The 27,411-nt window shown below is 37.4% G+C and overlaps 1 protein-coding gene across 3 annotated transcripts in view; it reads right to left on the reverse strand.

The window, feature by feature from the left end:
• LOC134679807 (solute carrier organic anion transporter family member 4A1-like) overlaps positions 1-27,411 on the reverse strand; it is a 112,370-nt gene that overhangs the window by 35,118 nt on the left and 49,841 nt on the right. For all 3 annotated transcript variants that reach the window (XM_063538700.1, XM_063538702.1, XM_063538701.1), the window contains 3 exons: positions 3,511-3,604; positions 2,303-2,507; positions 1,879-2,047 (listed from right to left, as the gene is read on the reverse strand). In XM_063538700.1, coding sequence (XP_063394770.1) covers positions 1,879-2,047; positions 2,303-2,507; positions 3,511-3,604 — 468 coding nt within the window. The remainder of the gene's footprint in view (positions 1-1,878; positions 2,048-2,302; positions 2,508-3,510; positions 3,605-27,411) is intronic.

Consider the following 27,411-nt stretch of genomic DNA (forward strand, 5'->3'; position numbering starts at 1 on the left):
CATTTATTTCGATTTTAGGAAAGCTTTCGATCGCGTAGATAATGATGTGTTGCTGAAAAAACTGGGTGGAATTGGCTTCTCTCCCAGGTTGATGTCTTTTTTCGCAAACTATCTACGTGATCGGCAGCAATATGTTCGGCATGGATGCTTCGTCTCGGCTCCATATCACACTCGATCTGGGGTCAGTCAGGGCTCCATATTAGGACCTTTCCTGTTCGGAATAATGATCAATGACATCCAGTCGGTTCTCAAGTCGTCTCAATGTCTCCTTTATGCTGACGATCTGAAGTTAGTGTACGGTGTGGAGCAGAGAACTGATTGTGAGTCATTGCAAAGTGATATCAACTTGGTCTACCGATGGAGTGTGGAAAACAAACTCCTTTTTAACTCTGCCAAGTGCTGTGTTTGTAGTTTCAGCCGTGCGCGTTCTCCTATAATTGCGAATTACGTGCTGGGACCCGAGCCCATAACTCGGGTCTCCACGGTTAAGGATCTTGGAGTTGTCTTCGATATGCGCCTCACGTTTCACGAGCACCTGTCGTCACTTGCTACGAACTGCTATCGAAGACTAGGCTTTCTAATTCGCAACATGCGCGACTTTAAAGAGCCATTAGCACTGAAACTGGTTTATAACGCCTTGGTTAGAAGTAAGTTGGAGGCATCGTCGGTCGTGTGGCACCCACACGAGTCAACATATGCCTTGTTACTTGAAAAGGTTCAAAAAGCTTTTTTAAGATTCTTGTACAAGAAATTGTACGGGTATTACCCATTTCTGTACCCAACCAAATACTTGTTAGGGACCCTCGGTTATAACTCGTTAGAGGTCAGGCGAAACTTTTCTTTATTGACTACGGCTTTGCGGGTCCTGCGCGGCGAGTCAGACTGCCCAGAGCTGGTCTGCCGTTTGGTACGTCTGTTTGTCCCCGACGTTCCCAGGATAGCTCTCAGGCCCCGCCGACGTGACTTATTGGCAGTGCCTGCGGCTCGCACTGTGTCGCGTAAAAACTCGCCACTTGTTCGTGCTCTCACATTGTTGAATGCGCTTCTGACATCAGCTACTGACTGCGATATGTTTGCGTGGCGATGGACGACTGTGTGCAGTGAATGTTTGAGGTATTGCGAGAGGATGGATGATAGTCGTTGTTCAACTGTAATAATTTAGTCAATCTTATGTATGTATACTGTAATTTAAATGTTACTACTTTCATGGCGCATTAGTTATACACTGTAATGTCATGTAAACGTGTTTTCAATAAATAAATAAAATTACAAAACAACCATAAAACAACTAAACCCAAAAGGCGGAGGCGGTTAAAGAAACTTTCGAAGTTCTTAAGACAGATGCAGAAATGTTTTACCTCCTAGCATCTTTGCAGCTAGCTGTGCAATTTACAGTTACCATCATCTATCACATAATAAATGCAGACTATATTATACATATACATGTGTTTTATTATTTGTTTTATATATTGTGTTACACATCGTGCCGCACAAGACCATGGCCCCAATGGAAGACCAGAGCGCTAGCCCAGCCAGGCTAGCATCATGTTAGTCGGGACCATTTGGCTTATATGTTATGTTAGGTGTGGTTTTCTCCTTTTGTTTTGCCTCGAATAACCGCTCTGTATTCTATTATATGTACATCAATGGCATTTCTCACTCACCAAGATACACCGATGACATTTTCTTCAAAACATTCTCATCAATGTAAGTTACTCCTAGAGTGAAGACTGTGAAGAGTGGCGTGGCACCAGCGCCGTGAAACAGTTGAGCCAGAACGAAGATGGCTACCGCCCAGGATCCACCTTCAGATGATCCTGAATCCTCGAAGAGATATGATGACTGTGCAGGAAAGGAGATTCAAGAAATCTCACTCACCAAGATACACCGATGACATCTTCTTCGAAACGTTCTCATCAATGTAAGTAACTCCCAGAGTGAAGAGTGGCGTGGCACCAGCGCCGTGCAGCAGTTGAGCCAGAACGAAGATGGCCACCGCCCAGGACCCGCCTTCAGATGGTCCGTTTTCTTCGCAGAGGTAGGAAGACTGTCAAAAAAAGAAGACTTGATAAATGGTTCTTTTGATGGTAACACATTGTATTAAGTGGTTTAGTGGTGTATAACTACTAGGGTAAAAAAAAGAAAAAATAAGGTAGGGTTACGGATTTTAAATTGGGATCTAGTCCGTGATGGTTCGTGTGCGTGCGTGTTACGTGTGTGCGTGCGTGTTGCGTTCGTTCGTGCGTGCGTGCGTGCGTGCTTGCGTGCGTATGTGTGCGTGGATTGGCTTTTAGAAACTTACCACGGTACTGTTCCCATGACAGACGTCCAATTGCTCCCTATGGGCGGCCCTATAGGGCGGCACCAGGAAGTGTGGTAGGGCGAACATGAGCGAGCCAGCGCCCATGATTAGGGCGCCCCAGCCCAGCCAGCGGGGCTTCGAGGCGCCCTGCCGCCCGCCCAGGTAAGTGACTGGGGCCAGGCAGATGAAGGATGCCATGTCATACCTGGAAATATAAGTTTTGTTAGAACATGCACATAGGTAAATACAAACGTTGTAATACACTGTAATTACGTTCACATCTACCGCGTGTGGCCTGAAATATGAGCAAAAAATTTTACTGTAGGCTGTACTCCTCATACTGACCAACATTTGTAAAGCGATTTTTAAAAATAACTTGTGGTTTGATTTTTAATACACTTTAAAGTTCATTCTAAGACGCAATGTATTGCGAATTTTGTTATGTTTAAGGCGTGACAAGCAACGTCAATCACAATAATATGGCGTGGCGATGGCGTCCATTGAAGATAATATTTATTTTGTATGAAAAATAAGGAGTCTAAATACTTCATAATTTTTAAGTTGTTGAACACAAGTGTCACCGTTTGAGGAGTACAATCTATGTTTTAATTATTTGCTCGTGTTACAGGTCACACCCGGTATAAGGTATGGGTGTGGGTCCCTGCGGTCCCTGTCCCAGGAGCTGTATTTAGTGAGATTCATCTTACATGTTGTAGTAAGCAAGTAAAACCTAACTTTGCTCTCTTGTTGCACAAGATAACTACATTTAGTTTTTAGGGTTCCGTACCCAAGGGGTAAAAGCGGGACCCTATTACTAAGACTCCACTGTCTGTCTGTCTGTCACCAGGCGGTATCGCAAGAACCGTGATAGCTAGACAGATGAAATTTTCACAGATGATGTATTTCTGTTGCCGCTATAACAGCAAATACTAAAAAGTAACGAACCCTCGGTGGGCGAGTCCGACTCGCACTTGTCCGGTATTTGTAAACTGTACTACAACTAGTACATGCAAGTTGGCATTTAGCATTTTTTTCACCTACCATTTTAAATCATTTAGGCCCACTTGCACCATTCCACTAACCCGGGGTTAAGCGGTTAAACTGTTAACATAGTGTCAAATTGTATGGCTAACCATGGCAACTCCTGGTTTAACCGGTTAACCCCGGGTTATTAGGATGGTGCAAGTGGCCCAGTTCGTAAACCTTACCCTCCAGCTATAACTCCCGTCTGCATAGACCTCAGTCCGAACCTCTTCTCAATCGTCGTGATCACCACGTTCACGAACCCATTCACCACCATACCTGAAACGACAGAAGGTTCAATTTAGAATGACAAGAAAATGGCAGTTAAGTCGGTTTGGTTTTAGGTGGATCGGATTTCTTTAGTCATTCGTCATTTGATATTGGAGATTGATTTCTTATAGATTTCTCTTGGTTTTCTTATTAATCTTAGGTCAATGTTGCTAATTCCGTCATAGAAATATTTTTAGGGTTCCGTACCCAAAGGGTAAAACGGGACCCTATTACTAAGACTTCGCTGTCCGTCCGTCCATCCGTCTGTCACCACGTTGTATCTCACGAACCGTGATAGCTAGACAGTTGAAATTTTCACAGATGATGTATTTCTGTTGCCGCTATAACAACAAATACTAAAAACAGAATAAAATAAAGATTTAAATGGGGCTTCCATACAACAAACGTGATTTTTGACCAAAGTTAAGCAACGTCGGGAGTGGTCAGTACTTGGACGGGTGACCGTTTTTTTTTTTCCTTTTTTTGTTTTTTTTTTTCTTTATGGTACGGAACCCTTCGTGCGCGAGTCCGACTCGCACTTGCCCGGTTTTTTTAGCTTGTAAGATTTTACTATTGTACTTATGTATGTTAGTTTGTAAGGTATGTATCTATGGGCCTTAGTTGCCTGATAATAAATGATATTTTATTTTGATTTGATAGAGGCTATTCCGTTCACGAGTGTATTTCTTTGATTTCAATCGTGGGATAAAAACCATTTGCTGAAACTAAAAGCAATCGCCGCTTAAAAGTGAAATAACATAAAAACAAATAGGTAGTGTGTATCCAAAAGCTAACATTTTATGCTCTTGAAAAATCACTACCTACTTGTTTTGTCCATCAATCCTGCAATTGCTTCCGACATCCGAACACGGGTTAAAAATAACCCGGCTTTTGCAGTTATTAAAGTTTCAAATGACAGGCGGGGGCGGGCCGATTCTGCGTTAATCATTTGTTAAAATTATGAGATTGTTTCGACACGACCCTGACGATACCTATAGTTCGTTTTTTTTCCATTAGAAAGAATTTGCAAGAAGGTAAGGGATCTTGACATGTCTTTTAATTGAAAAACGCTATTTAAAAATCAAAAACTATTACTTATGAAAGCAAAACAATATAAATGATCGTATTAGATTCATAATTGTTACATATTTGCCGTAACTTATTTTTAAAATGTGTTTTTCAATTAAAAGACACATCGAGATTGTTGACCTTATTTCTAATGCTAAAAAAAAACGAACTATAAGCTCACACTGATTAGTGTGAAAAAACTGGGGAGGCCTGTCGTTAGGTCGCGTTAGATATTAGAGCATTTAGTTACTGATGGAGACGCCTTGGCTGTCATTTCCCGTACAAAACATTCTGCCGATTTTTGCGGGGGAGGGGCACCGCACGTCAAATGTTAGTACACGATTTGTACGTAACGTACAAATAGCCATGTCAGATAAACGTCAGTCATGTCATTCATAGCAGAGTTTTGCGTAGGTAATATTCCCTATTTGCTAAGGTTTTCATTTAGTTCTGATACTGCCTTGACGATCGCTCGCACTGATGCGCTCAAAATGCACTGGGAGTCGTGTCAAGATCATACCATAACAAAATCAAAACCTTAACAAATTTCAAAACAGAATATCACACCGAGCTATTAAAATAGACCCGTCATTTCCAGAAAAATTTCATACGAAATTGGTAATGTGATAGTCTGGTGGAAATGTTAAATGCAAAACGCAGTTTCAAAATAGTTGATAGAATTATCGCAGTTTTAAATGGGTTTGAGTTAATTATGAGAATAATTTGAGTTAATGCGCCAGTTTTCAGTCAGGTAGTTATTTCGGGAGTTATCCTACGGCAAAAATTGTAACTCTTTATGAGTCCCGTGAATCAAAATTTTGTGGTGAAATCTCATGCCATTCCTAATATCAGTTTGATAATTCTGTAAATATTTAAGTAGGTGTTACCATACTTTTTTGCATATATGTATTAATTTTTAAAGAGTACCTATGTAGGTACCTATAATATTTTACCTACACTCCAAAATATTTATAGGTATAATATGTATTCTAACAACGTTTTTAACAATAATAATTTCCGCAATTTTTGACACAGATTACATAGATTTAGATCTTCAGATACAAATATATTTTGTTTATATGAATTTTATTTTAATGTTTTTATAACAGTCATCAATGTACCGGAACAAACATCCGGTCATGTGAATTTGTAACAAAGAGATGACATTGAATGATTTTGTATATTTTGAATCAATAATTTCCGATTAAAAATTTAATTTTATAGTAGGTACAGTTTTCACAAATATAATTATATGTTTGTTAGGTAAGTTTTATGTGTATTAAAATATGTAATACATAGGTAAATATGTCACACATCGTAGTGAGGAATTTACATTGTAGCAAAAAAATCTCAACCAAGTGATTCAGATAAAAACTACAAAGAACTAAAAGAAATTCTTACAATTAATACCTAATAAAATTACTTTTCGTTAATTCATTTTCCACTTTTAATTTCTCCATGACATCAATGTGACCCCGTGTGTGTATAATCAATAATAATGAACTGAAAATCAGTAATAATATTTGACGACCACTAACGTATAAAATTATTCTTATTCTAAAATCGATACAATTCGGACGCAAATAAAAACAATTGTACTCCAAACTCCGAGTAATTGCATGAATATAAAAATGTAAATTACATTAGAATACCGAAAATAAGTCTAATTTGAATACATTGGACGTTATTTATCGACAATATGATAATATACAGGAGGGATCTTCATCCGTATACAAGATCGTGGCAACGCATAATAGGACAAAAAACGTGACCGAATATGAATATGAAATTGCTTGAAATGAGGTCTTGTAGAATTACGAGCTCATTCACTGAAAAAATAAATATAACCTCCTGAGACCCAGAAGCAATTGTTTTGTTTTTGAAATTTGAACCCTTAGTTACACAATAAAAGCTCAAAATAGATTTTGGAATATGTACAAAAAATTGTACGCAGGGACTTAGGAGGATAAGAAAAAGAGACAATGTTGAAAATCGAATCAATAGTCGTAGGTAGGAGGTAGAGGTGATTTCCTATAGATATTTAAATTAAATTGTTTTACAGCTAGAAATAAAATGTTTGCATACAGAAAAAAAAACAAGAACAAACACGTTTTTGGCTCTCTATTATTTTAACACGCTTAAATTAATTTTACATGTAAGAAACAATGTGATTTCCGTTTTGTACATACAGATAGTTTTCTGTTCTTCTTTATACAAAATAATAATTGTGATGATGATGAACATACGCATATAGATGTCATAAAAATAAAACTGAACACTATACACCGGGTGCACGTGCGCGTGCTCTAAATTCTCGCACACGCACACGTCACGCAAGCGGTATGCCGTCTCTTATATGGATCTGTATATTACAACGCGCACGTATATGTGCATTAGCCTTTAGGCGCCATATTATTTATCTATTTTATTATTGCAAAAGACTGCCGCCCCTTACAGAAACAAAAGAGCATCAATATCCAACGCTGAGACCGCATGTTTATTTATTCCCAGCAGACAATACATCGGGAACAATATCAATTTGCGAGTGGGGCAAAGCGGATCAGAAATTCCAGTTATGCCCCAACCGCATGCTGAGTCACGGGCGCGAGGGGCACACTGGGGGCATAATATAAAAATAATTCAACCTATATACGTCCCACTGCTGGGCACAGGCCTCCTCTCATGCGCCTGAGGGCTTGGGCTATAGTCCCCACGCTAGCCCCATGCGGATTGTAGTGGTAAATATCAAATGATATTTCGTACATAAGTTCCGAAGAACTCGTTGGTACGAGCCAGGATTTGAACCCGCGACCTCCGGATTGAAAGTCGGACGTCATATCCACTGGGCCACCACCGCTTCGCTTACCGCACCGGTCACTGGGGGCATATTGGACAGGGGTCCCTTTGTTTCCCATAAAGTTTTAAGTCATAATGTATTGTTTGTCATATTATCCTTAGTAACTGAAACCGTTAACTTTTCAGGATTTTCGTAAGGTTATGCTGTAGATAGGTTAGGTTAGGTTAGGTTTGTTTTAATGCAAACCTGAAAAGTTACGCGTTTCTGAGAAAAACCAATTATGACTAACGAAAATTCGGACAAACAATACATTATGACTTAAAACTATTTGGGAAACAATAGAGACCCTATTGGACAATATTTCGTAAGGTGCCTCCAATATGGCCACCTCTTATTTTTTAACGGATAATTTTATTTTGGAGGTCTAATATTATGAAAATAAGATTTGGCCCGCCGGACATTGAAATTGTTTTAACGTGTTGAGTGTGCGTCACTTTTGGAGCGCATACCAATAACCTTTCTCGTAATTTCGGATTGTAGTTTTTAATAATATCGGAAGGGCCCATATAGGCCGAAAAGTAATTCAAATAACCTACATATTTATCTAGGTACCTGTCTGAGTATGGACAGTTGTTACAAAATCATTCTGTTTACCAGTTTGATAACAAAAACTTTCCTCTGGCTTTTAAAAGGAAATGTTCACATCACCCTACCGCACCGTGCCCACGGGAGTGAGATTTATAGCCCCCAAGCGAGGCAGTAGTGTTAATAAAATTTATCTGCTATGGGTTCAGGTATATTCTTGTTTGAGTAGCTGAGAGCTTTGGAAAAGCTCATAAATACAATGCATAATACTGTGCAATTTTTAAAAGTTTTCCGCCTGAAAAAGCGCATTTTATTTAATAATAGGATGTTTTCCTAAAAATATTTAGGTTACTGTTGTAACTAAAGGACTAAAATACTAGCCTAAATATAAGATTAAGACAATTATTTATTAAATATATTTAATTTAAATTGCCTTTAAATCACAACCGATTTTGAGGTTTCCAGTAAAACAATTTCTATTTAAATATAACTTATATTTTATTAGTGTACTAATTTGGTCTTAAATTCCTCTTATTCAGTAAGTCACTCGGAATATTAAAATAAATGCATAAGTAACTCAATTACTGGCCACCAGTTAATAACTGGCCACCTTATACTAAAAATGAATTCTATTCACCTATAATAGGTATAGGTAAGGTTTCATTAACTAGCCGCCCTTCAATAACCAGCCACTTTATACCAAAATGAATTCTGTTTATAGGTGAATATGTAAAGAATAAAGAATAGAATTCATTTTTAGTATAAGGTGGCCAGTTATTAAACAGTGACCTGTAATTGACGAATTACCATACTTATTATTAAACAAGGCCCTGTGTGCCCCGGACCCCCATAAGACACCAAAATTAATAAGGGCAGTGATTTACTAAACGCAATATCCAGTGATTAATCTATCTCGCTCTGTCACCCTGACTTGGAATTCTGGGGAGAGAACGGGACAACCTATAGAGCTAAAGTATTGTTACTCTTTCTGGAAACATAAGGAGTAGGAAATAATTGAGATTTTGACTAGTCATAGTTTAAGTAAATGGAATTGGGTAAGAAATTGAAATATATTTATTCATATTTTCTTAACTGGCATTTAATTGCGGTAATTATAGTATTTTATAAAACTTATCGTATAGATCTCTGTCCTTCCCCATACCACTTTAGGAAAATTTAGAACAATCAAGGAGATTTTGATATAAATAAATTACTATTTTAATTATACCGGACTTTAGTTAAATATTCCTAGTATTTTGAATTTTATAACTCAATCCAATCGATGGGTCATTTAAAAAAAATCCTTTGACCATAGGTGAAAGGCGAAAAGTGTCCCAATATTTCCATACAATTTTCGTACCACCCATCCGTACCACCGTATTACAAAGCCTAAGCCTAAGCAAAGTAACGAAATGGGAAAAAACTTGGGAGACATTTTTTTTTGAGACATCTTATAAGGCTCCTCTTCACGTTGGGCCAATGCCAACGCCAACGAGGGACGCAGCCATGCGGTAGAATGAGATAGCAATATCACTTGCTCCCTCTAACGCATAAATGCGTCCCTCGTTGGCGTTGGCGTTGGCCCAACGTGAAGAGGAGCCTTTACACAGATCGACCTAGCCCCAAACTAAGCATAGCTTGTACTATGACGATATAAACATACTATATAGATAAATAGTAAATACATACTTCATCATCATCATCATCTCAGCCTATATACGTCCCACTGCTGGGCACAGGCCTCCTCTCGAGCGCGAGAGGGCTTGGGCTATAGTCCCCACGCTAGCCCAATGCGGATTGGGGACTTCACATACACCTTTGAATTTCTTCGCAGATGTATGCAGGTTTCCTGACGATGTTTTCCTTCACCGAAAAGCGACTGGTAAATATCAAATGATATTTTACATAAGTTCCGAAAAACTCATTGGTACGAGCCGGGGTTTGAACCCGCGACCCCCGGATTGCAAGTCGCACGCTCTTACCGCTAGGCCACCAGCGCTCTCATATTATATACATAGAAAACAACCATGACTCAGGAACAAATATCTGTGTTCATCACACAAATAAATTCCCTTACCGGGATTCGAACCCAGGACCATCGGCTTCGCAGGCAGGGTCACTGTCACTACCCACTAGGCCAGACCGGTTGTCTTGTATTTATATTTACGTATACTTTGTATGACATGCCAAAAGTGCTTATTAATTTATTATTAAGCCTACTTGAATAAATTATTTTTGAAGTTTTGTTATTAATCGAAAGACCTCAGTCCTGATTCAAAGTAGAAATACTAATTTAAATTATTTCAAAACACGGTTCCGTACCTCAAAAGGAAAAAAACGGAACCCTTATAGGATCACTCGTGCGTCTGTCTGTCTGTCTGTCCGTCTGTCACAGCCTATTTTCTCCGAAACTACTGGACCAATTAAGTTGAAATTTGGTACAGATATGTAAGTTTGTGACCCAAAGACGGACATGTATCGTAAACAAATGAATTTTAAACATGGGGGCCACTTTTGGGGGATAAATGAGAAAATCAAAAAATAAAGTTTTTCAAACTATATCGTGTTACATATCAAATGAAAGAGCTCAATGTGAGAATCTCAAACATATTTTTTTTATAATTTTAGAATAAACAGTTTAGAAGTAATACAAGAAAATAGATAAAAAATGACCATTCCCCCCTCCTTTATCTCCAAAACTACTGGGTCTAAAATTTTGAAAAAAATACATAAAATAGGTCTTTACCTATAGATGACAGGAAAACCTATTAGAAATATGTAGTCAAGCGTGAGTCGGACCAATTACTTAGTGTTTGATCCGACCCCTACGGGTTTTTTAAAGGCAATTCACTCGCGTTTCACATATATATAAAAAATATATTGGTAAAATTTGAGCAATGTACGGAACCCTTGGAACGCGAGTCCGACTCGCACTCGGCCGGTTTTTTTTTAATGCGGACCCATTTTAAAAAAGCTTGCCACAAAAAGACACAGCCAGCTTACACAAAAAAGTATACAAAACTACGAAACATACATTAGATCCTTTACTGCACGAGGGGCAAATTTGTCCACTAATACCCCATTAGTTTGGATTCTAGGGGATAACGGGACTTTTCTCGTTATTAATATTAATAACGGTGTTTTTTCGTTTTCTAAGCGGCTATTCTGTGCACCTCGGGGCTCATAAAAGCACAGACAAGTAAAGTCCAACTTTCTGCTCGAGAAAATATTTGATTTTCATGAGAAGAAACTCATTCAAATCTTGTATCAGGTAAATAGGTAACATTCTGGACAAGTTTAGTTCGCAAGGATTTAAATTTTGATGGCATTTGGTTAAAACTCAGTCTAAATTATTGTTTTTGGCAATTTTTTTAATATACCTACAAAGAATACATATCCCAAGTTGAAATACGGGCAAGAGCGTTAATTTGTTAACCATGAGTTATTGGATACTTTCTACGTGATTAAGATTTTATCTAAGTACATTATTTTTATATCGTCGTCTAGTACCGAGCCATAAATACCTTCTTTATGAGCTATGTGACCAGGTTGATTTTTGTATCTAACTATAAATTAATAAGAATGTATGTATTAGGAACACATTAGGAACAATCATTTATACAATATTACAGACGACACAAAATATCAATATCGAACAGTATCTCCCTAAAATATTCTAATACCTATTTATAACTAGATAAAAACCGGTCAAGTGCGAGTCGGACTCGCGCATGAAGGGTTCCGTACCATAATGCAAAAAAGGCAAAAAAAACGGTCACCCATCCTGGTACTGACCCCGCCCGACGTTGCTTAACTTTGGTCAAAAATCACGTTTGTTGTATGGGAGCCCCACTTAAACCTTTATTTTATTCTGTTTTTAGTATTTGTTGTTATAGCGGCAACAGAAATACATCATCTGTGAGAATTTCAACTGTCTAGCTATCACGGTTCGTGAGATACAGCCTGGTGACAGACGGACGGACGGACGGACAGCAGAGTCTTAGTAATAGGGTCCCGTTTTACCCTTTGGGTACGGAACCCTAAAAAAGAAAATAAATAAAGTGAAAGTTTAACTAAGAAATATAAACTCAAACAGGAATTAAGGAAGAAATAACGAGGCGTCGCCTAGCTACTGTCCAAATCCCATTCATTGATATAAACTTTTAACTTTCTGAGTATTTTTATACCAGGAAATTATACAGGATGGGATTCGCGAAATGTCCACAGATCTTGATTTAAAATTTTAGGTATTATTTTTGAGGATTTTTAGGCATTTCCATGGGACGTTTTCTAAGTTTCTATGCGTAGCAAGAATCCTCCTGCAGAATATTAATTGTTCTTGCACATAAATTATTACGTGAAAATAAGTATAATACAGTAAATTATGTACTTCAAAGTTATATTTTAGGAATTTTATTAAATATACCTACGTATCTAAAAAAATATAGCCAAATTTGCTCCAAATCCTACAGTGCAGAAGGGAACAAATGAAGTAAAATGGAAGAACACACGCAAGTTAAACAAGTATGGAGATAATAATCAGGCGGCTCGTCTGCTCGTTTGCTGACTATTACATTAAAAAAAAAAATTATCCTCTAGCCTCCCAGAGACCTATAAAAAGGTCTCCTGTTCCATTCTAATTTGAATCTTTGTTTTGACAAATCAAAATTGCATTTTTTTTGGCCTGTATACCCCGTACACTGAACCCGCTTATCTAACAAGTTTTCATAAGAAAATAAGTTATACTGTCCTTCACTGCGACGTTTTTTAAACATTCAAGTAGGTACACTGGAAGTTAATAAATGTTGCTCTGTCTCATCTATGAGGTACGGACACATATTTATTTTATTTACAAACTAATTTTCAAGTTTTCACATCGCTAAAGTTAACAAAGTTTTATGTTATTATTTAGATTTTATTTAGCAGACAGTAAAGGCTTAGTGTTATTGAATAATCGAATTTAAACTGTTGTGAGACTTACTAACATTAAGATTTTAACTAAAAAGTCTAAAAACTCTTAATAATAAAGTCGTGTCAAGATCATATCGAACACCTCGCCCGCTTAGCATTTTCTGCTGCTGACTGTTCACATGCATCACTTTAAGGGTCGGTTGCACCAAACTGTTCGTATCGTTAAAGAGTTTGCTAAATTTTTATATATAGAAAGTTTCATAGTAAAGCGCCGGGGCGCGCCGGCTGACGTTGACCAGTCTGTCAAATGTAGTTGGTGCAACTGGCACTTAGTGATACTTACCGCATCATTCCGCCGGCTCAATGGCCAAGTTAATTCGCAGTATCGTTTAATTTGCTACCAAGTGTACTACCCCTTAGTACAATTATCGATAACTACCCCAAAACATCATTATATAACTATAAAGTTCAAGGAAATTTAAACCTTACTAACCTTTTTTAAGGTTGAGATTTAAACAGCGACGTAGAAGTAGATGCGAGTTTTCGAAAACTATTCTAATCGAATATAACGACTGATCATTTTAGCTATGTCATATCTTGCCAATACGCTAGTTTAAATCCAACTTTATGTCCTAGTGTTACGGTGGTATTTTGAACTGGTTTTTGATAAGATAAGAGATATTGGAATCCGATTGACAAGTACGTCGAAGGCGTGGTTACCCAAGTGTAAAAGCAAGTAGCAATATGGGGTAATTCGATTTGTTACATTTTAGGGAATATTGGATCTTATTGGGGTACTAATAGCAACGTTCTTAAGAGGGGGCGCAAAGACAGGAAGTAAGAAGGAGACAAAAGATATGTGCGCCGCGCGAAATTTGCGATGGAAGATAAGGTCGTCGCTCGGGTTTACCAAGACAACTTTATTCTTTTAAGGTTTTCGTAAGAGTTTGCTCTTGCAAATATACCGTAAAGGTATAAAATGTTGCCCTTTAACATAGGTAACTTTGCCCACCGCGTCACAGTTCAGTAAAAACTTAGAAGTAGTTAAGATACACTAAAGAAAGTGAAGAAAGTGTATCTGTATTTCTGTAAATACTTTTAAGTTTTTTCGCTTTTACTGAACTGTGACGCGGTGGGCAAAGTTATGTTAAGGGCAAAGTTTTATACTTTTACGGTAGTCCAGTTTACGTGTGAATTTTTTCATAGTATTTGCCCTTGATTGTAACGTGTAAAAATTTAATACAAAAAAAAACAAGTATAAAAACATACAATATTGCCTTGGTCCCCTCTTAAATGTGAGCATGATAGTACTTAATACGATCACTGATCAGGTATAATTTGTGATAGAGTGGTGTGAAGTATCTAGTTGGATAAAATTGTGTGATCTATTGAGAGGCGAACTTTTCTTTGAATTCGAGGCGTCATATTGATATCAAGTGTTTCCTGTTCTGAATTGGATTTAGAAAACTATATGAGTACCTAAATATTACATCATATTGATATCAAGTACTTCCTGCTTGAAATAGAATTTAAGTAGTACGATACATTTAGGTAGAATAATAAATTGATTTAGATTTTTTATTATAACTATGTATGACAAACGTGAAATAATTAATAAGTTTCAATACATTTTACATCTTTTTTGAAAAGGTAGGTTTAATTTTAGGAATACAGATTTAAAATATAAATAGTAACTATAAGTACACATTGTACTTACTTTAAACATATTTTCAAGACTTGATAACAGGGTAAACAGAATCCTATTTTACTTACCAAGCGAATGTGAAGGTCTCCGTTTCAGCCTAGGAAAACAATATTTCGCATTTCTGTCCATCCAGCTTTCCCCATCTACAGGTCCCGTTTCTCATCCGATTTTCGTTAAGTTTGGTAAGCAGTCTCCTTAAGTATTTTTTGTCAATTCCGTTTTGGAAATTTTCCAAAATGGTAAAGCCATGCGGGTTCACACGGTCTACAGCTGGCAGAGCAAAAATTGAGTTAAACATACCTACTTACATATTTTTTGTTTTATTTAAATATTTTAATCAAAAGAATTAGCCGGGTGCTTATACTTATTTAAAGATGTTTCTTTTGTTTTTTCCAATCCACAAGCAGCTTATTTCTATTAAAAATCCCGTAAAAATAGAGTGGAAACAAATAAGCCATGTTCTACTTCGCTGCACCCCCCGATAGCTGATTACTCCATTTTAAAGTGTCACTTGCAGCCTCCTATCACCACCAAACCGAAACAAACTTTCAGCCCTTTAAACTAAGTCCAATTTTCAACAATAGCAGAATGGTGGATATTACCTTTTGAAAATTATGATTGGAAAAATGTAGCAAGGCTTCATGCTATGAACGCCAAACGAAAAGCAACCATACGTCTTCTGCTGTAAGTTTAAATCTCAACAATGTATAGATGGTACTGGTGACTTTTTAAAAGTTATGATTGGAAAAATATAACAACGTATCGTCATTGGAAAAGCAAACGTCGCTCTTTACTTTAAGGCTGAAATTAGAGTGTTTTTAAAAGTGGAGTTGTAACATTATGGGATCGGAGTGCGTGTTATGGACAATGTTTACCGGTTTGAAAATAACACGGATGAGATTTACTGAGTTTTGTAGCTTAACCGTTTGTGCATGTTCGGTGATTTGGGAAGGTTTTGTTAAAAAATTTAATCTCTAGTTTGATTTTTAGTGTTCCGTGCTAAACTTTGTTCACGGAACATTTATTAATCTCTGTATTCAACCAATGGCGGTTCGTCAATATTATGGTCAAGCTAGACTGTTTTACTTTTTACAAGTTTTTTATTTAAGTCGCGCGCATGCGAAGTAGATATGACTGTTGAATTTTTGAAAAGCTCCTTATTACTGGCCGCATGGCAAGGAAGCGTAGGGGTGGACGTATGGCCACGCGTTGGGCGGATAGAACAACGTCAGAGACAAACGCCACATTGCAGGCTAGCATGCACTGGGCCCAAGACTGAGCGGCTTGGAGAGCGCTGGTGAAAAGTGTCCACATTCGTCACGTCCCTCAGCCATGAGGATACGTCAAAGAAGAGAAGAGAATTTTTGACAAAACTTTTTACAAAATAGCAACCTTTTCATTAGGCAGCCAACTGAAAACAGGCAAGCAGGAGGCAATCGAGTTAGCAACACTCGAGACCTGAAACGAAATCTCGTTAGCGAGGCTTTGATTAATGGAGCTCATTTTCTAAACTCAAACGTGTGTAAGCACTTTGCTGTTTGGTTCAGTTGCAATCGCATGTAGCAAAATAAAAATAAAATAAAACTTTTATTAAGGTATGCTCCTGATGCATTTACACTATTTACAGCTGAGAAGTTTTTAAAAGCCTTATTTTAGAGTAAGAGTGACATTCCATTTCCAACTGCAGCTGCAATACTGTTCATTTTATTATGGAAACGCGTCGTTGTCATTGTCAATTGCCATAGAAAATGAACAGTATTACAGCTGCAGTTGGAAATGGAATGTCACTTTAACGAGGTAAATCGAAATTAAGAGATGTTTACCATTTCTAGGGTTCCGTTGGATTGCTATTGTTAGTCCCCTGCTTCTATTATGTTTTGTGACATTTTAAAAGTATATACATAAATATAAATAAAACTCGATGGTTTTACGAGAGAAAGGAATTTTTGTCGAGCGCAGCGGCGGCGGCGTCTGTCAGAGCATGTGACAGCCTACTGGTCTTTGCACCTTCTACTTCTTCTTCTATAAATCCGAGGTCATGAGGAGAGTTCTATAGGCCTGATTATTTATAGGCTCACCCAAGTTTAAACTTCTAAAGAACCTGGCCGAGGACCGCGAAAACTGGCGTATACTCCACCGATAAGAGCCATGCTCTTAAATTATGATGATGATGATGAAGTTTAAACTCAAACACTATTCAACTTAGAAACAATTTGAAAGTGGAAAAATTCACTGGCTTGGGTGGGATTTTAACCCACGATCACCGGATCCCGAGCCCAGTACCCTTCCATCTGAGTTACCAAGACCTTACCCAATACAGCGAATATCTCCACCTTATATGAGCCGTAGAGCGATATCTACCGTAACAGACGTTTCTGCTTGATACAAAATCAAAACACTATTACATCAATAAGGTACTTTAACAGAATTTTCAAACCCCAATATCAGTTAACTGTTCAATAGGCCTCCCATTGTTTAGGCCCCTGCTACGAGTATCTGTGTATTGTCTTGTCCGTTGTACAAATAATTAACTCATTTGCATGTTAACGAAGTTAGGCGATTGTTTGGTGGGTCGGAGCTTTAAGTTAACGATGATTTAGACGTGATTAGATTTAAAAATAAAAATAAGCACTGATACTTGCTTATCAGTAATTTTGTTTTTCAATTTGTTTGTGTACAGTATGTAACAAAAATAATGGGGATCCGTTTAATTCAAATAGCCTTTTAATACAGTAAAATTATACATTTTGCGTTTGCGTCAAATCCGGTAGTTCTGATTTTTTGCAAGCTTGTTTATGATGTTGGCCCAATGAATAATCCAAGTTTGTGACCTCGTGCGCCGAACGCAACTTTGTCAAAAATCGAATAAACCGCATTTTTTTTAGATTTGGGCGTTTATAACCCTAAAGTACTAGTTTTTGATAGTAACTTCCTAGGGCGCTTTTAAAGTAGACTAAATTTGCTACAGTAAGACACTAGAATTGTCTCTGTACATCTAATATTTTCCGAGATAAAGCCTTTCAAAATTTTATAATTTTACATCAGTTCTTAGCTATAATATAAGGGTTAGGTAGGTAATTTATATAGAATTCATCACCGGCACGTTCTACAAAATATTTATTTTCCATAAAAAAAATAATGAGTGCCTATTTTGAAAAAATATTTAAAAATATAAAAATTTAAATATAAAATTTTGAAAGGCTTTATCTCGGAAAATATTAGATGTAAAGAGACAATTCTAGTGTCTTATTGTAGTAAATTTAATCTACTTTAAAAACGCCCTAGGAAGTTACTATCAAAAACTAGTACTTTAGGGTTATAATCGCTCAAATCTAAAAAAAATTGCGGTTTATTCGATTTTTGACAAAGTTGCGTTTGGCGCTCGAAGTCACAAACTTGGATTATTCATTGGGCCAACATCATAAACAAGTCTGCAAAAAATCAGAACTACCGGATTTGACGTAAAAGAGCCAGGTTACGAAATTCGACAAAGTTACTAACAATCATGTATGTACAACATTATAAGAAATATTAAATTACATAAATTACTAAAATACATAAATAGGAATATAAAACTAAAACTAACTACAATTAAAATAATTAAAACTAAAAATTAAAAATACCTATCAAAATTTGGTGCCCTCGGGCGGGTGCCCAACACGCAGGCAGCGTTCCCGCGTTGGATTGCGATGGCAATTCGCTGTGCGAGAAAGTTGCCCGCGCGGGGGTCACCCGTTGCCTCCCTCAACCTTTTCCCAAGCTCCTTAAGGAGCATGTGTGCGCCTCTGCCCCACGAACCAAGTGTCTCGACGCCAAATGCAACGAATTCGTATTGGGCGCCGAGACAGCTGTACTTGGCTACCTTTAGACAAAGTTACTGGATTATTTTGCACGCGCACAATTACGAGTATATTGCTATCAAACTTGCTCAGTGACGTTGACCACCGGCATCATGAGCAGGACAGCCACATAATTACATAATAGAGATAGCAACAGGTGGGTCAATATACGAAAATCTATCTCGAAAGCGTCTCTGCTTTACCTCTATCACCAAGTATACTTAGGCACGCAAATTACTCACAAACTGCAAAGTGAGTCAGCCAATGATGCCAACTCGGATTTTGAAAAGATGCTAGACTAATGTCTAGATTATGCCAGAATTATGCCAAAGTTTTTTGAAACATGCTAAAAATAATGCTAAAATGTCATTTGAAAATACACACTTAAAATAATGTGGTGTCTAAAAATATTCAGTAAAAACACAGTATTTTTTCCGAAAAAAAGGCGCAATTTCAAATTTTCTATGGGATGATAAATTGATAATCCTTCGCGCCTACTTTTTTTTTAATTTGCCGCTTTTGTTTACTAACGGAAATGGCTTGACAGACTACAGTATAGTTATGACGGTTACGAGACTGCTGTTGTTCGGCAGTATATTTAAAAAAATATACGTATTTAGTCCGTCGACGTCCATCCGCCCCCAAAAGTCTAAATTCTTATGAAAATATGAACCACATAAGGCGATGGCGCATATTGTTGTTGCCAAGTTGGTGAAAACTTGGCTTAGACTAAATTATGCTAAAAATTATGCCAGATGCTAAATGGAAAATGTTGGTGCCAAAGCGAGTGAAAATATGCCAGATCTGGCATCATTTATGCCAAGTTGGCAACACTGGAGTCAGCCAACTTGCTGCACCTGGTGCGTGATAGATGGGACACTCGCGACACTTAAGCACTAAGTAGATACCCGGAACCACTAAAGTAAGGCCGTTAAGCACGAAGAACTTCGTATATTGACCCGCCATTTCATATATGTCAATCGCACGCGCATATTATAGTACATTACATACTATTAGAGAGGTGAATTCGTAAATGCTCCAGATCGCAGGTGTTTGTGGCCCGAACCGAAAGTAAGGGCCATAAATATTCGATCTGGGGCTTTACGAATTACCGCCCGTGGTCTGTCTAAAGTTTTACGTCTTGCATTGGCCAGGAAGTGAGATGTTCTTCTCGCGTAGCGGGAAGAAAGTCCCACTTACGGGCCTAGGGTGACGTATATATTATTATTATATTGCTGGTCCCGCCCGCTTTGGCATTGACCGCCGGCATCATGGACTCCGACAGCAATGAAGCCGGCGACGAAATATTAAATTCTTCGTGCTGACCGTCCTTGCTTTAGTAGTAGTAGTAGTCCTGACATAATAGTAAAATCGTCGTCAAAGATATGCTTATACTTTTGCACCTTACTCCTTTGTAATAAGGCGAAAAATGTAAACATATATTTTACGTCGACTGTACTCTTTTTGCACTCGTCGACGACTTCTTCAAACTCATCAAACTATCGCAATAATCGCATATTTTTTCTCTATATCACAATTTATTCATAAGCAAACAAAATCATCCTAGATAAAGCATTTAAATAAAAAAGGACGGAACCCTAAGGCAAACTAAACTCATAACCCTTTCACTCATAAAAAGCCTAGCACTTAAGTCTGAAGACTCTGAAGAAACCTACCCGGACGAAAAACGCAGTAAGAACGCTTGAAAGCGATGCTTTTTACTGCGTTTCGTAAAAGTTCCGCTACCGGACAACAGGTGGCGCTAGTGTCTAACTTCGGCCATATTTTAAAGTTGCGGACCGGGAATAATTAATTTCAGAGGGCTTAAGTTTTATACGCGGTTTTACTTTGTTGGAGAAAGTTTAAGGCTAATGGCGTTACGTTGGTCAGGTAAAATTAATATTCGTAGGTACATAGCGTGCTAATTTTAATTTACCCCCTTAGTGCGGTAACTATTAGCACTATAAGCACGTGCGTATGTCTAAAATTGAAAGGATAACTCTTTAAATGTTTTACTGTAAAACGTTGTACAATACACGTGCGAAAACGTCGCAACTCGTGTCGATTGTCTTAATTGAACTGTCAGTTGTTCGGAACTTGTCTGTGTTCGGAACTGCCATCCAGGCTGAGGGCCTACCGCGAACCACATTCGACGTGTTGCCTCTCTGTTCCACTTGTAAATTCGTACGTAAGTGTGACAGCGAGGCAACACGTCGAACGTGGTTCGCGGTAGGCCCTCTGATATCGTCCGGCGAACTGGTAATCAGCGGCATTTCCTGGTTGTATCGTAACGTTGTGCGAAGAAGCCGCCAGCTTGCAGCTCTTCGGTCACCAGTTACGTCCTTACGTCAACCAGACGGTTCGCGATTAAAGCTGTATCTAGACGAGACAATTTTTCGCCAATCTGATGAAATTCTCCGATCGAACAGGGCCGTGCGGACGCAAATACCAATTTGATTCCCCGATCACATCAGCAGGTGCGGACACAAAAATGCCAATTTTCATAGTAAGTAGAATGCAAATTGGTGATTTAATTTGTGTACGTGTGGACGCTAGATGAGATTGACCAATTATTTTCCTGAACAAATCGACTGATTTCATCAGACCCGTCTGGATACCACTTAATACAAATAACTTGTGCATGTAAGTTGTAGATTAATAATAAAATGCATAAAACTTTCTAGTTGTTTAGCAACAGAATTTTCCGCAAGAATAATTTCCATTTGCATAAAGCCAAGACAAACACAGATAATAAGATCTGGTATCCGTGGCATTGGCTTGTTACCTGTGAGCTAAGATTAGCATTACTAGACGGAGCATTTAAGGGGCCCACTGATTACCAGTTCGCCGGACGATATCAGCCTGTCAGTTAAACCATAGATATAAGAATATATACAGATGCCTTCCAAGCGAGCTGTCAGTGGGACCACTTTTTGTTTAGTGTACGATTAACAAAGCGACCCACTTTGCTGTAGCCATGTCGATAAAGTCATATCGATAAACTACCGACATTTCTTGCAATTTTAATTTTACTTCAAAGGTTTAACTATACCTAAAATGAACAAAAACGCTTTTTTTCTTTATTGTGGTTATCAGATCACAATTTTGTAGTCACGCCCCAGGAGAGAACCAAGGGAAAGTTCAGATATTTAATTAAAATACATAAATACCCATTAAAATAAGTGGTCCGCAATAATTGAATTATTTTATTACATTATAATATATTCATTATCCATTAGCATTTCAGTTATGTTTATGTTTAACGAAGATATTGAAGCTTCAATTAATCGCTATTTCGTTCCGCTGTGTAGCGTTTATCGATATATAACATGATTAAAATCGACTTTTCACATCCCTAAAAGAGCACACATATACGTTTTTACGCAAACATGCACAACCTGGGTCGCCTAAAAAGGGGCCACTTGGATTTGAAGTCCATCTTGTCAACAGTATAGTTGTCCTTTTTTGACAAATGGCATTTTAAAAGAGCGAGGAGAGAGAAATGATGCTAGTTGCTGCGCCGTCAAATAGAACAATAAAGGTAGGGGCCTTGAGTTAAACGCAAAATTTGACAGCTCCGAACAACTGACAGGCTGATATCGTCCGGCGAACTGATAATCTGTGGGTCTCTTTAGAGGTGTGAAGCCAAGGAAATTAGATAACGAAACATTGTGATAACCAGCTAAATTATACTAAAAATAATAATTTTACTATTAACATAACGATAACGCAAGATAACGATATACATCTGAAAATAAATGAATATTAGACATGTTTTTTTTCTATAGAGACAACGTTGGAAAAAAAAGTACTAACCGTCGAACTGGGTGAAATGTCCGGTTGACAGGTTGGTAATAGACGAATATTTTAAGGTTTTGTTTAGGGTCTGCCCTAGCAAATATTTTCTACTTTCCTTGTGTTCTTTACTTCATGTCATTTGCCTTTAATTAAAACGTGTAAAAATTCAACATGAAAACCACAATTTTGCTTTTGCCCCCTTTTAAAATAAAGTTGAAGGTGCCAATTAGCGGTATTATATATGTACCTATAGTATACGGTATACCCTACCTACAGTTACACCGGAGGGGTTACAGGTGTGCATGGGCTATTGTACAGTCGCCTTCAGATATATGGGAGCGGCCAAGGTGCTCACAAATATCTGAACACGGCTCTATTGTCAAGGCGTTAGAGTGCGTGTTCAGATATTGTGAACACCTTGGCCGCTCCGATATATCCGATGGCGACTGTAATTACTTATCAACAGGCGATACGTTTGCTCATTTGCCTCCCATATCATAAAAGGAGTCGTAATGGCGTCAACGTTGCCGCAGTAACGTTGCAACTGTAACGCTGCTGCAGTCATCACCTAAATGTCACTCTCTCCGACTTCTCAAAATCAATAGGTACGAGATCTATTTGAAGGTAATCTATGCAAGGTAATCAAACTTCTACGTGGTAATTACGTCACGTTAGAATTAATTAAAAAGTTCCCGTGACGTGACGGAGGTCGGGATTAATTAAATACGTGAATTCTTTATCACCTTTAGGTGAGCGAGAAAATGACGGAAATTTAAATTACAACCCGCGTAAGTTATCTTATCAGTAAGTATTATACTAAATAAGGATTCTAAATAAATTTTGAGTCAGCGTAACGCATAATACCATTTAAGAACAAAAATAGTTCATTTTGCAAACCTTTTAGTCCGATAATTATGTGCTTGCGTTGTTATATTGACATTTATTTTAATTTAATTGTATAATTCAGTTTAATTTGACGTAATTCAATATTTGTTCTTCTGTTATTTGACATAATTTAATTCAATTGTAATTTCACATTTATTCAATTGTAATTTGGTATAATTTAATTTTATATAATTGTGTTATTCAATTTATTTATTAGTGATTCGGTTAAATTATGTTCTAATGTATGGGCAAGAAAAACAAACTATAGCCAGCATTCAATGAATGTAGTATGATACCTTTGGGTATGGTGCTTTACGCACACTAGCGTCCCTCCCCCTCCCCCTGACGCAACCTCCCCTTTTAGCTTGAAATATGTCCCGGTTTACGGTTATATTTTATTTTTGAGAAAAGTATTAGAGTTAGGAAAAAAGTGTCAAGGTAAGAAATCATCCTTAATAAATTTTAAACAAAAAAGGTTATATACAACTTTTTGGTAAGACTCACCATATTCATGTATTAACTTGTTGAAGTTCAATATAAGTTAGTACGTGATAGTACTGAAATAAAACTAATACGGAGAATAAGCTTGCAAGCTTATTCTTCGTGAAGATTTCTTTCAGTACTGTCACGTACTATGTTAAATTGAACTTCAACAAGTTTTTCAACGGTAAAATTTTTTCGAAGTTCATCTAGCTAAAACATCAATATGGTGCGTTGTATCAAAAAATGAATATAACCTTTTTTGTTAAGAATTTAATAGGGAACATTTCTTTCATTGACACTTTCTTCCTATATTGTATACTTTCCCCAAAAAACAAAAAACACTCTCAACCGGGACATATTTCAAGCTAAAAGGGGGGGTTGCGTCAGGGGGAGGGGGAGGGACGCTAGTGTGCGTAAAGCACCATACCCAAAGGTATCATACTACATTCATAGAATGCTGGCTATAATTAGTTTTTCAAAAAACACAATTTGACCGAATCATAGGTAAGTTGACATTGTTTATATGGTAATTTTATGTTGTACTATCTTGTGAGCGTTTTGGGGCCACCTGTAAGCCCGCAAGAGTTGAACACCAATACAAAAAAAAACCAGAATGTTACTATGTAATTTATTTACTGACTGATTGATTGAAAAACATTTTACATTGGAAAGTACCTTTGTCCGTTTATTGATGTAAATGTATTATTGTACCAATTCAAAATGGTTTTTTTTCATCTTAATTAATGTTAAAATTGTTAAAACTTTTTTCATTGGTAATACCATTAACATTCAATTACTTTCAACGTCAATAAATAAGTAAGTAGCTACCTACTACATTGACCTGTACTACTAAAAATCCGCAACATGGCGAAAAACCAATAAAATCTTGTCAGAGTAAAAAATATGTCAAAACTGAGCCAGACCAAGAAAAGTCAGCCGCGATTTTGATAGCCCACGCAGTGCAAGTGTTATTTATACATCATAATTTCGTAGAAGTAACACTTGCAGTGCGCGGGCTATAATAATTTGTCGCGGACTTTGTCGGTCTGACTCTATCTGTATTATAGTTAGTTAGTTAAAATATCACGAGGTTTGAGCGTGTTCCGCTTAGCTAAGTCTACAGTATAATTTTATTCGTTTACTGCTTTAATCTCAGATTAACGCAACACAATGATGTAGCGGTTATCTTATTTGCTCAGTTAATAATTATGAGATAATACATCTCCGGGTAAATACCAAATGTAAACTGTACAAATATAGAATAGTCCCTTAAGGGCAGACATCGCAAAAGCAATTAACCGTAAAAGATAGGACCTTGCAATTTATAGTGCATTGTAGGAGAGGACGGAAAACCGCTAAAAGATGGACGAGTGAGTTCGAGGGCCGACACGTTAGTGGAGGCCCTCGAATAATACGAGTCCATCTTTAGCGTTTCCGGCCGAGGCATTACATAGTGCTTTTCACGACTACTGCCAGGAAATAAGAAAACATTTGCATAACTATAAGTACTAGCCCGCGATTTCTCTGGTAGCAAATTACTAGCCACTGCCTGTACTGTCTCTTGAATTTCGGTAGGCGTCAGCGTAAGAATAACATTTTCTTCACTATAACGCCAAGCGCGCACCACGATTTTAATTTTTGCGACACGATTTTAGAATCGCGCTGTAATTTATCGCAGAAATTTCAGTGCGCGCACTGCGATGAAAAAGTCGACGATTTGTTCATTCTCGACATGGATGTCGTACCAGTCGCTTGTCGTGAAACAATATGCAATCGCTGTATGACTGAGTATTTATACCACAAAGGTGATCTCCTTCTATTTCTATAATTAAACGGTCAACACCTAGCATCTCATCTTGTAACTCCATTGGAGAAGCAGGTTCCGATATGTTGACGCTTGGAGAGCGAAATGCCGACTGAGGTCCCGGCTGCGATTTTATTATCGCAGTGCGCGCGGGGCCATACAGCTTCGTATGCTGCAATTCACTTTGCGACAATCGCGTCGCGCGCTGTCGCGGAAAAATGTAACAAATCACAATTTTAAAATCGCTGCGATTTTTTTGTCGCATATGCGCGCACCGCCATATAAACCCATACGTTACATTTCTGCGACTAAATTATCGCGCGACAAAAAATCGTGGTGCGCGCTTGGCTTAAGGACTCATTTTTATAGCGAGCGTAGATACGCGTTTCTTATATTTTTTAGTCAAACACAATTTACACTATCCAATTCTGTAAGTATTTTCAGATCTCGCCGTTTTTACTTTTTTTACCACTTTTAAGAGGCGTTTTTCTGTTATTTGCTTCAAACCGACTCTAAAATTAGAAGCGTTTTTGCTAAAAAAAACACAAACAGCTACAAAAGTCAAAAACGCCTTAAGCGTGAACTGAATGGATAATTGTTAAAAAAAATGAAGTGAATGGTATTGTCTTTTCTTTTTTTTAACAAGAAATTGGTTCTATAAATAACCTAATTTTATTTATGAAGGAAAAAGTTGCGCAAAAAAGACCTTTTATTGTTTTTTTATGTTTTAAATGATACTCATTGCTGTAGCGAACTGTCACCAATGACAGATGATGATAACAATGAAACATTGTAGTAGTGGTGGTTCAGGTGCTACAGCTATTGCCTACTTTCCAGCTTGGTTTTAGACCATCTATTGCTACATTTCCGAACAGTGGCGTGAAAAAATACTAGCGACCCGCCCCCGCTTTGCACGGGTTACACAAAACGTAACCTAAACCTTCCTCAAGAATCACTCTCTATTGATAAGTGAAAACCGCATGAAAATCCATACCGTGGGTAGTTTTTGAGTTTATCGCGAACATACATACACACAAACGGATAGACGCAGCGGGGGACTTTGTTTTATAAGGTGTAGTGATATTATATTTTTCAAATAATCTAGATTCTAGATGCTACTTAAAAAGGTTCTACATTGAGACACGAACATTTAAAATGTTTGCAACAAAAACTATGAATTTAGTTAAAATGTTCCCCCTAAAAAAATCTTGGGATTTTAGCTACTTACGAAACTAATTAGTGGCTTATAAAATACATTTTATTTTTCAAATTTAATTATAGGTTCCTAAGTAGCTATATCGTTTAGTTTCTAACTATAGAGATACACAGCTACCTTAGCTAAGGAACACTAAGAACCCATGGCAAATTAAGGGCATTCTCAATATCAGAACATTACCAAACGTCGGTGTAAATTGCATTAACCCTTCCAGTGCTGGCAAAGGCTCAAATGGTGCCGAAAATTACATTCCCACGGGAGCCAAATTGGTTTACCTGTTGCTAGTGTGTGGTTTAGAATAGGGATGAATGACAGGTTTAGGAAATAAATATTCCTGGTGTTTCTTGTAAGAAATACTTATAGAAATATTTGAGGAACACGGCACTCACTGAACAATACGTAAAAGTATAAAACTTTGCCCTTTAACATAACTTTGCCCACTGCGTCACAGTTCAATAAAAGCAAAATAACTTAAAAGTTTCTGAAGAAAGTGAAGAAAGAGTATCTGTAATTACGTTTAAGCTACCTATTTCGCTTTTACTGACCTGTGACTCGGTGGGCAAAGTTATGTTACAAATTCTATACTTTTACGGTAAATATGACGCGTTCTCGTACTCTCTCAGATTAATAATTATAACAAAAAAATTACATTACTAAATATTATTGTTAATTTGTATACCTAATATACCTAATGTAATTTTTGATTCACACTCACTTAACTCACT

The sequence above is a fragment of the Cydia fagiglandana genome, chromosome 3, assembly GCF_963556715.1.
Source record: "Cydia fagiglandana chromosome 3, ilCydFagi1.1, whole genome shotgun sequence".
Lineage (NCBI taxonomy): Eukaryota > Metazoa > Arthropoda > Insecta > Lepidoptera > Tortricidae > Cydia > Cydia fagiglandana.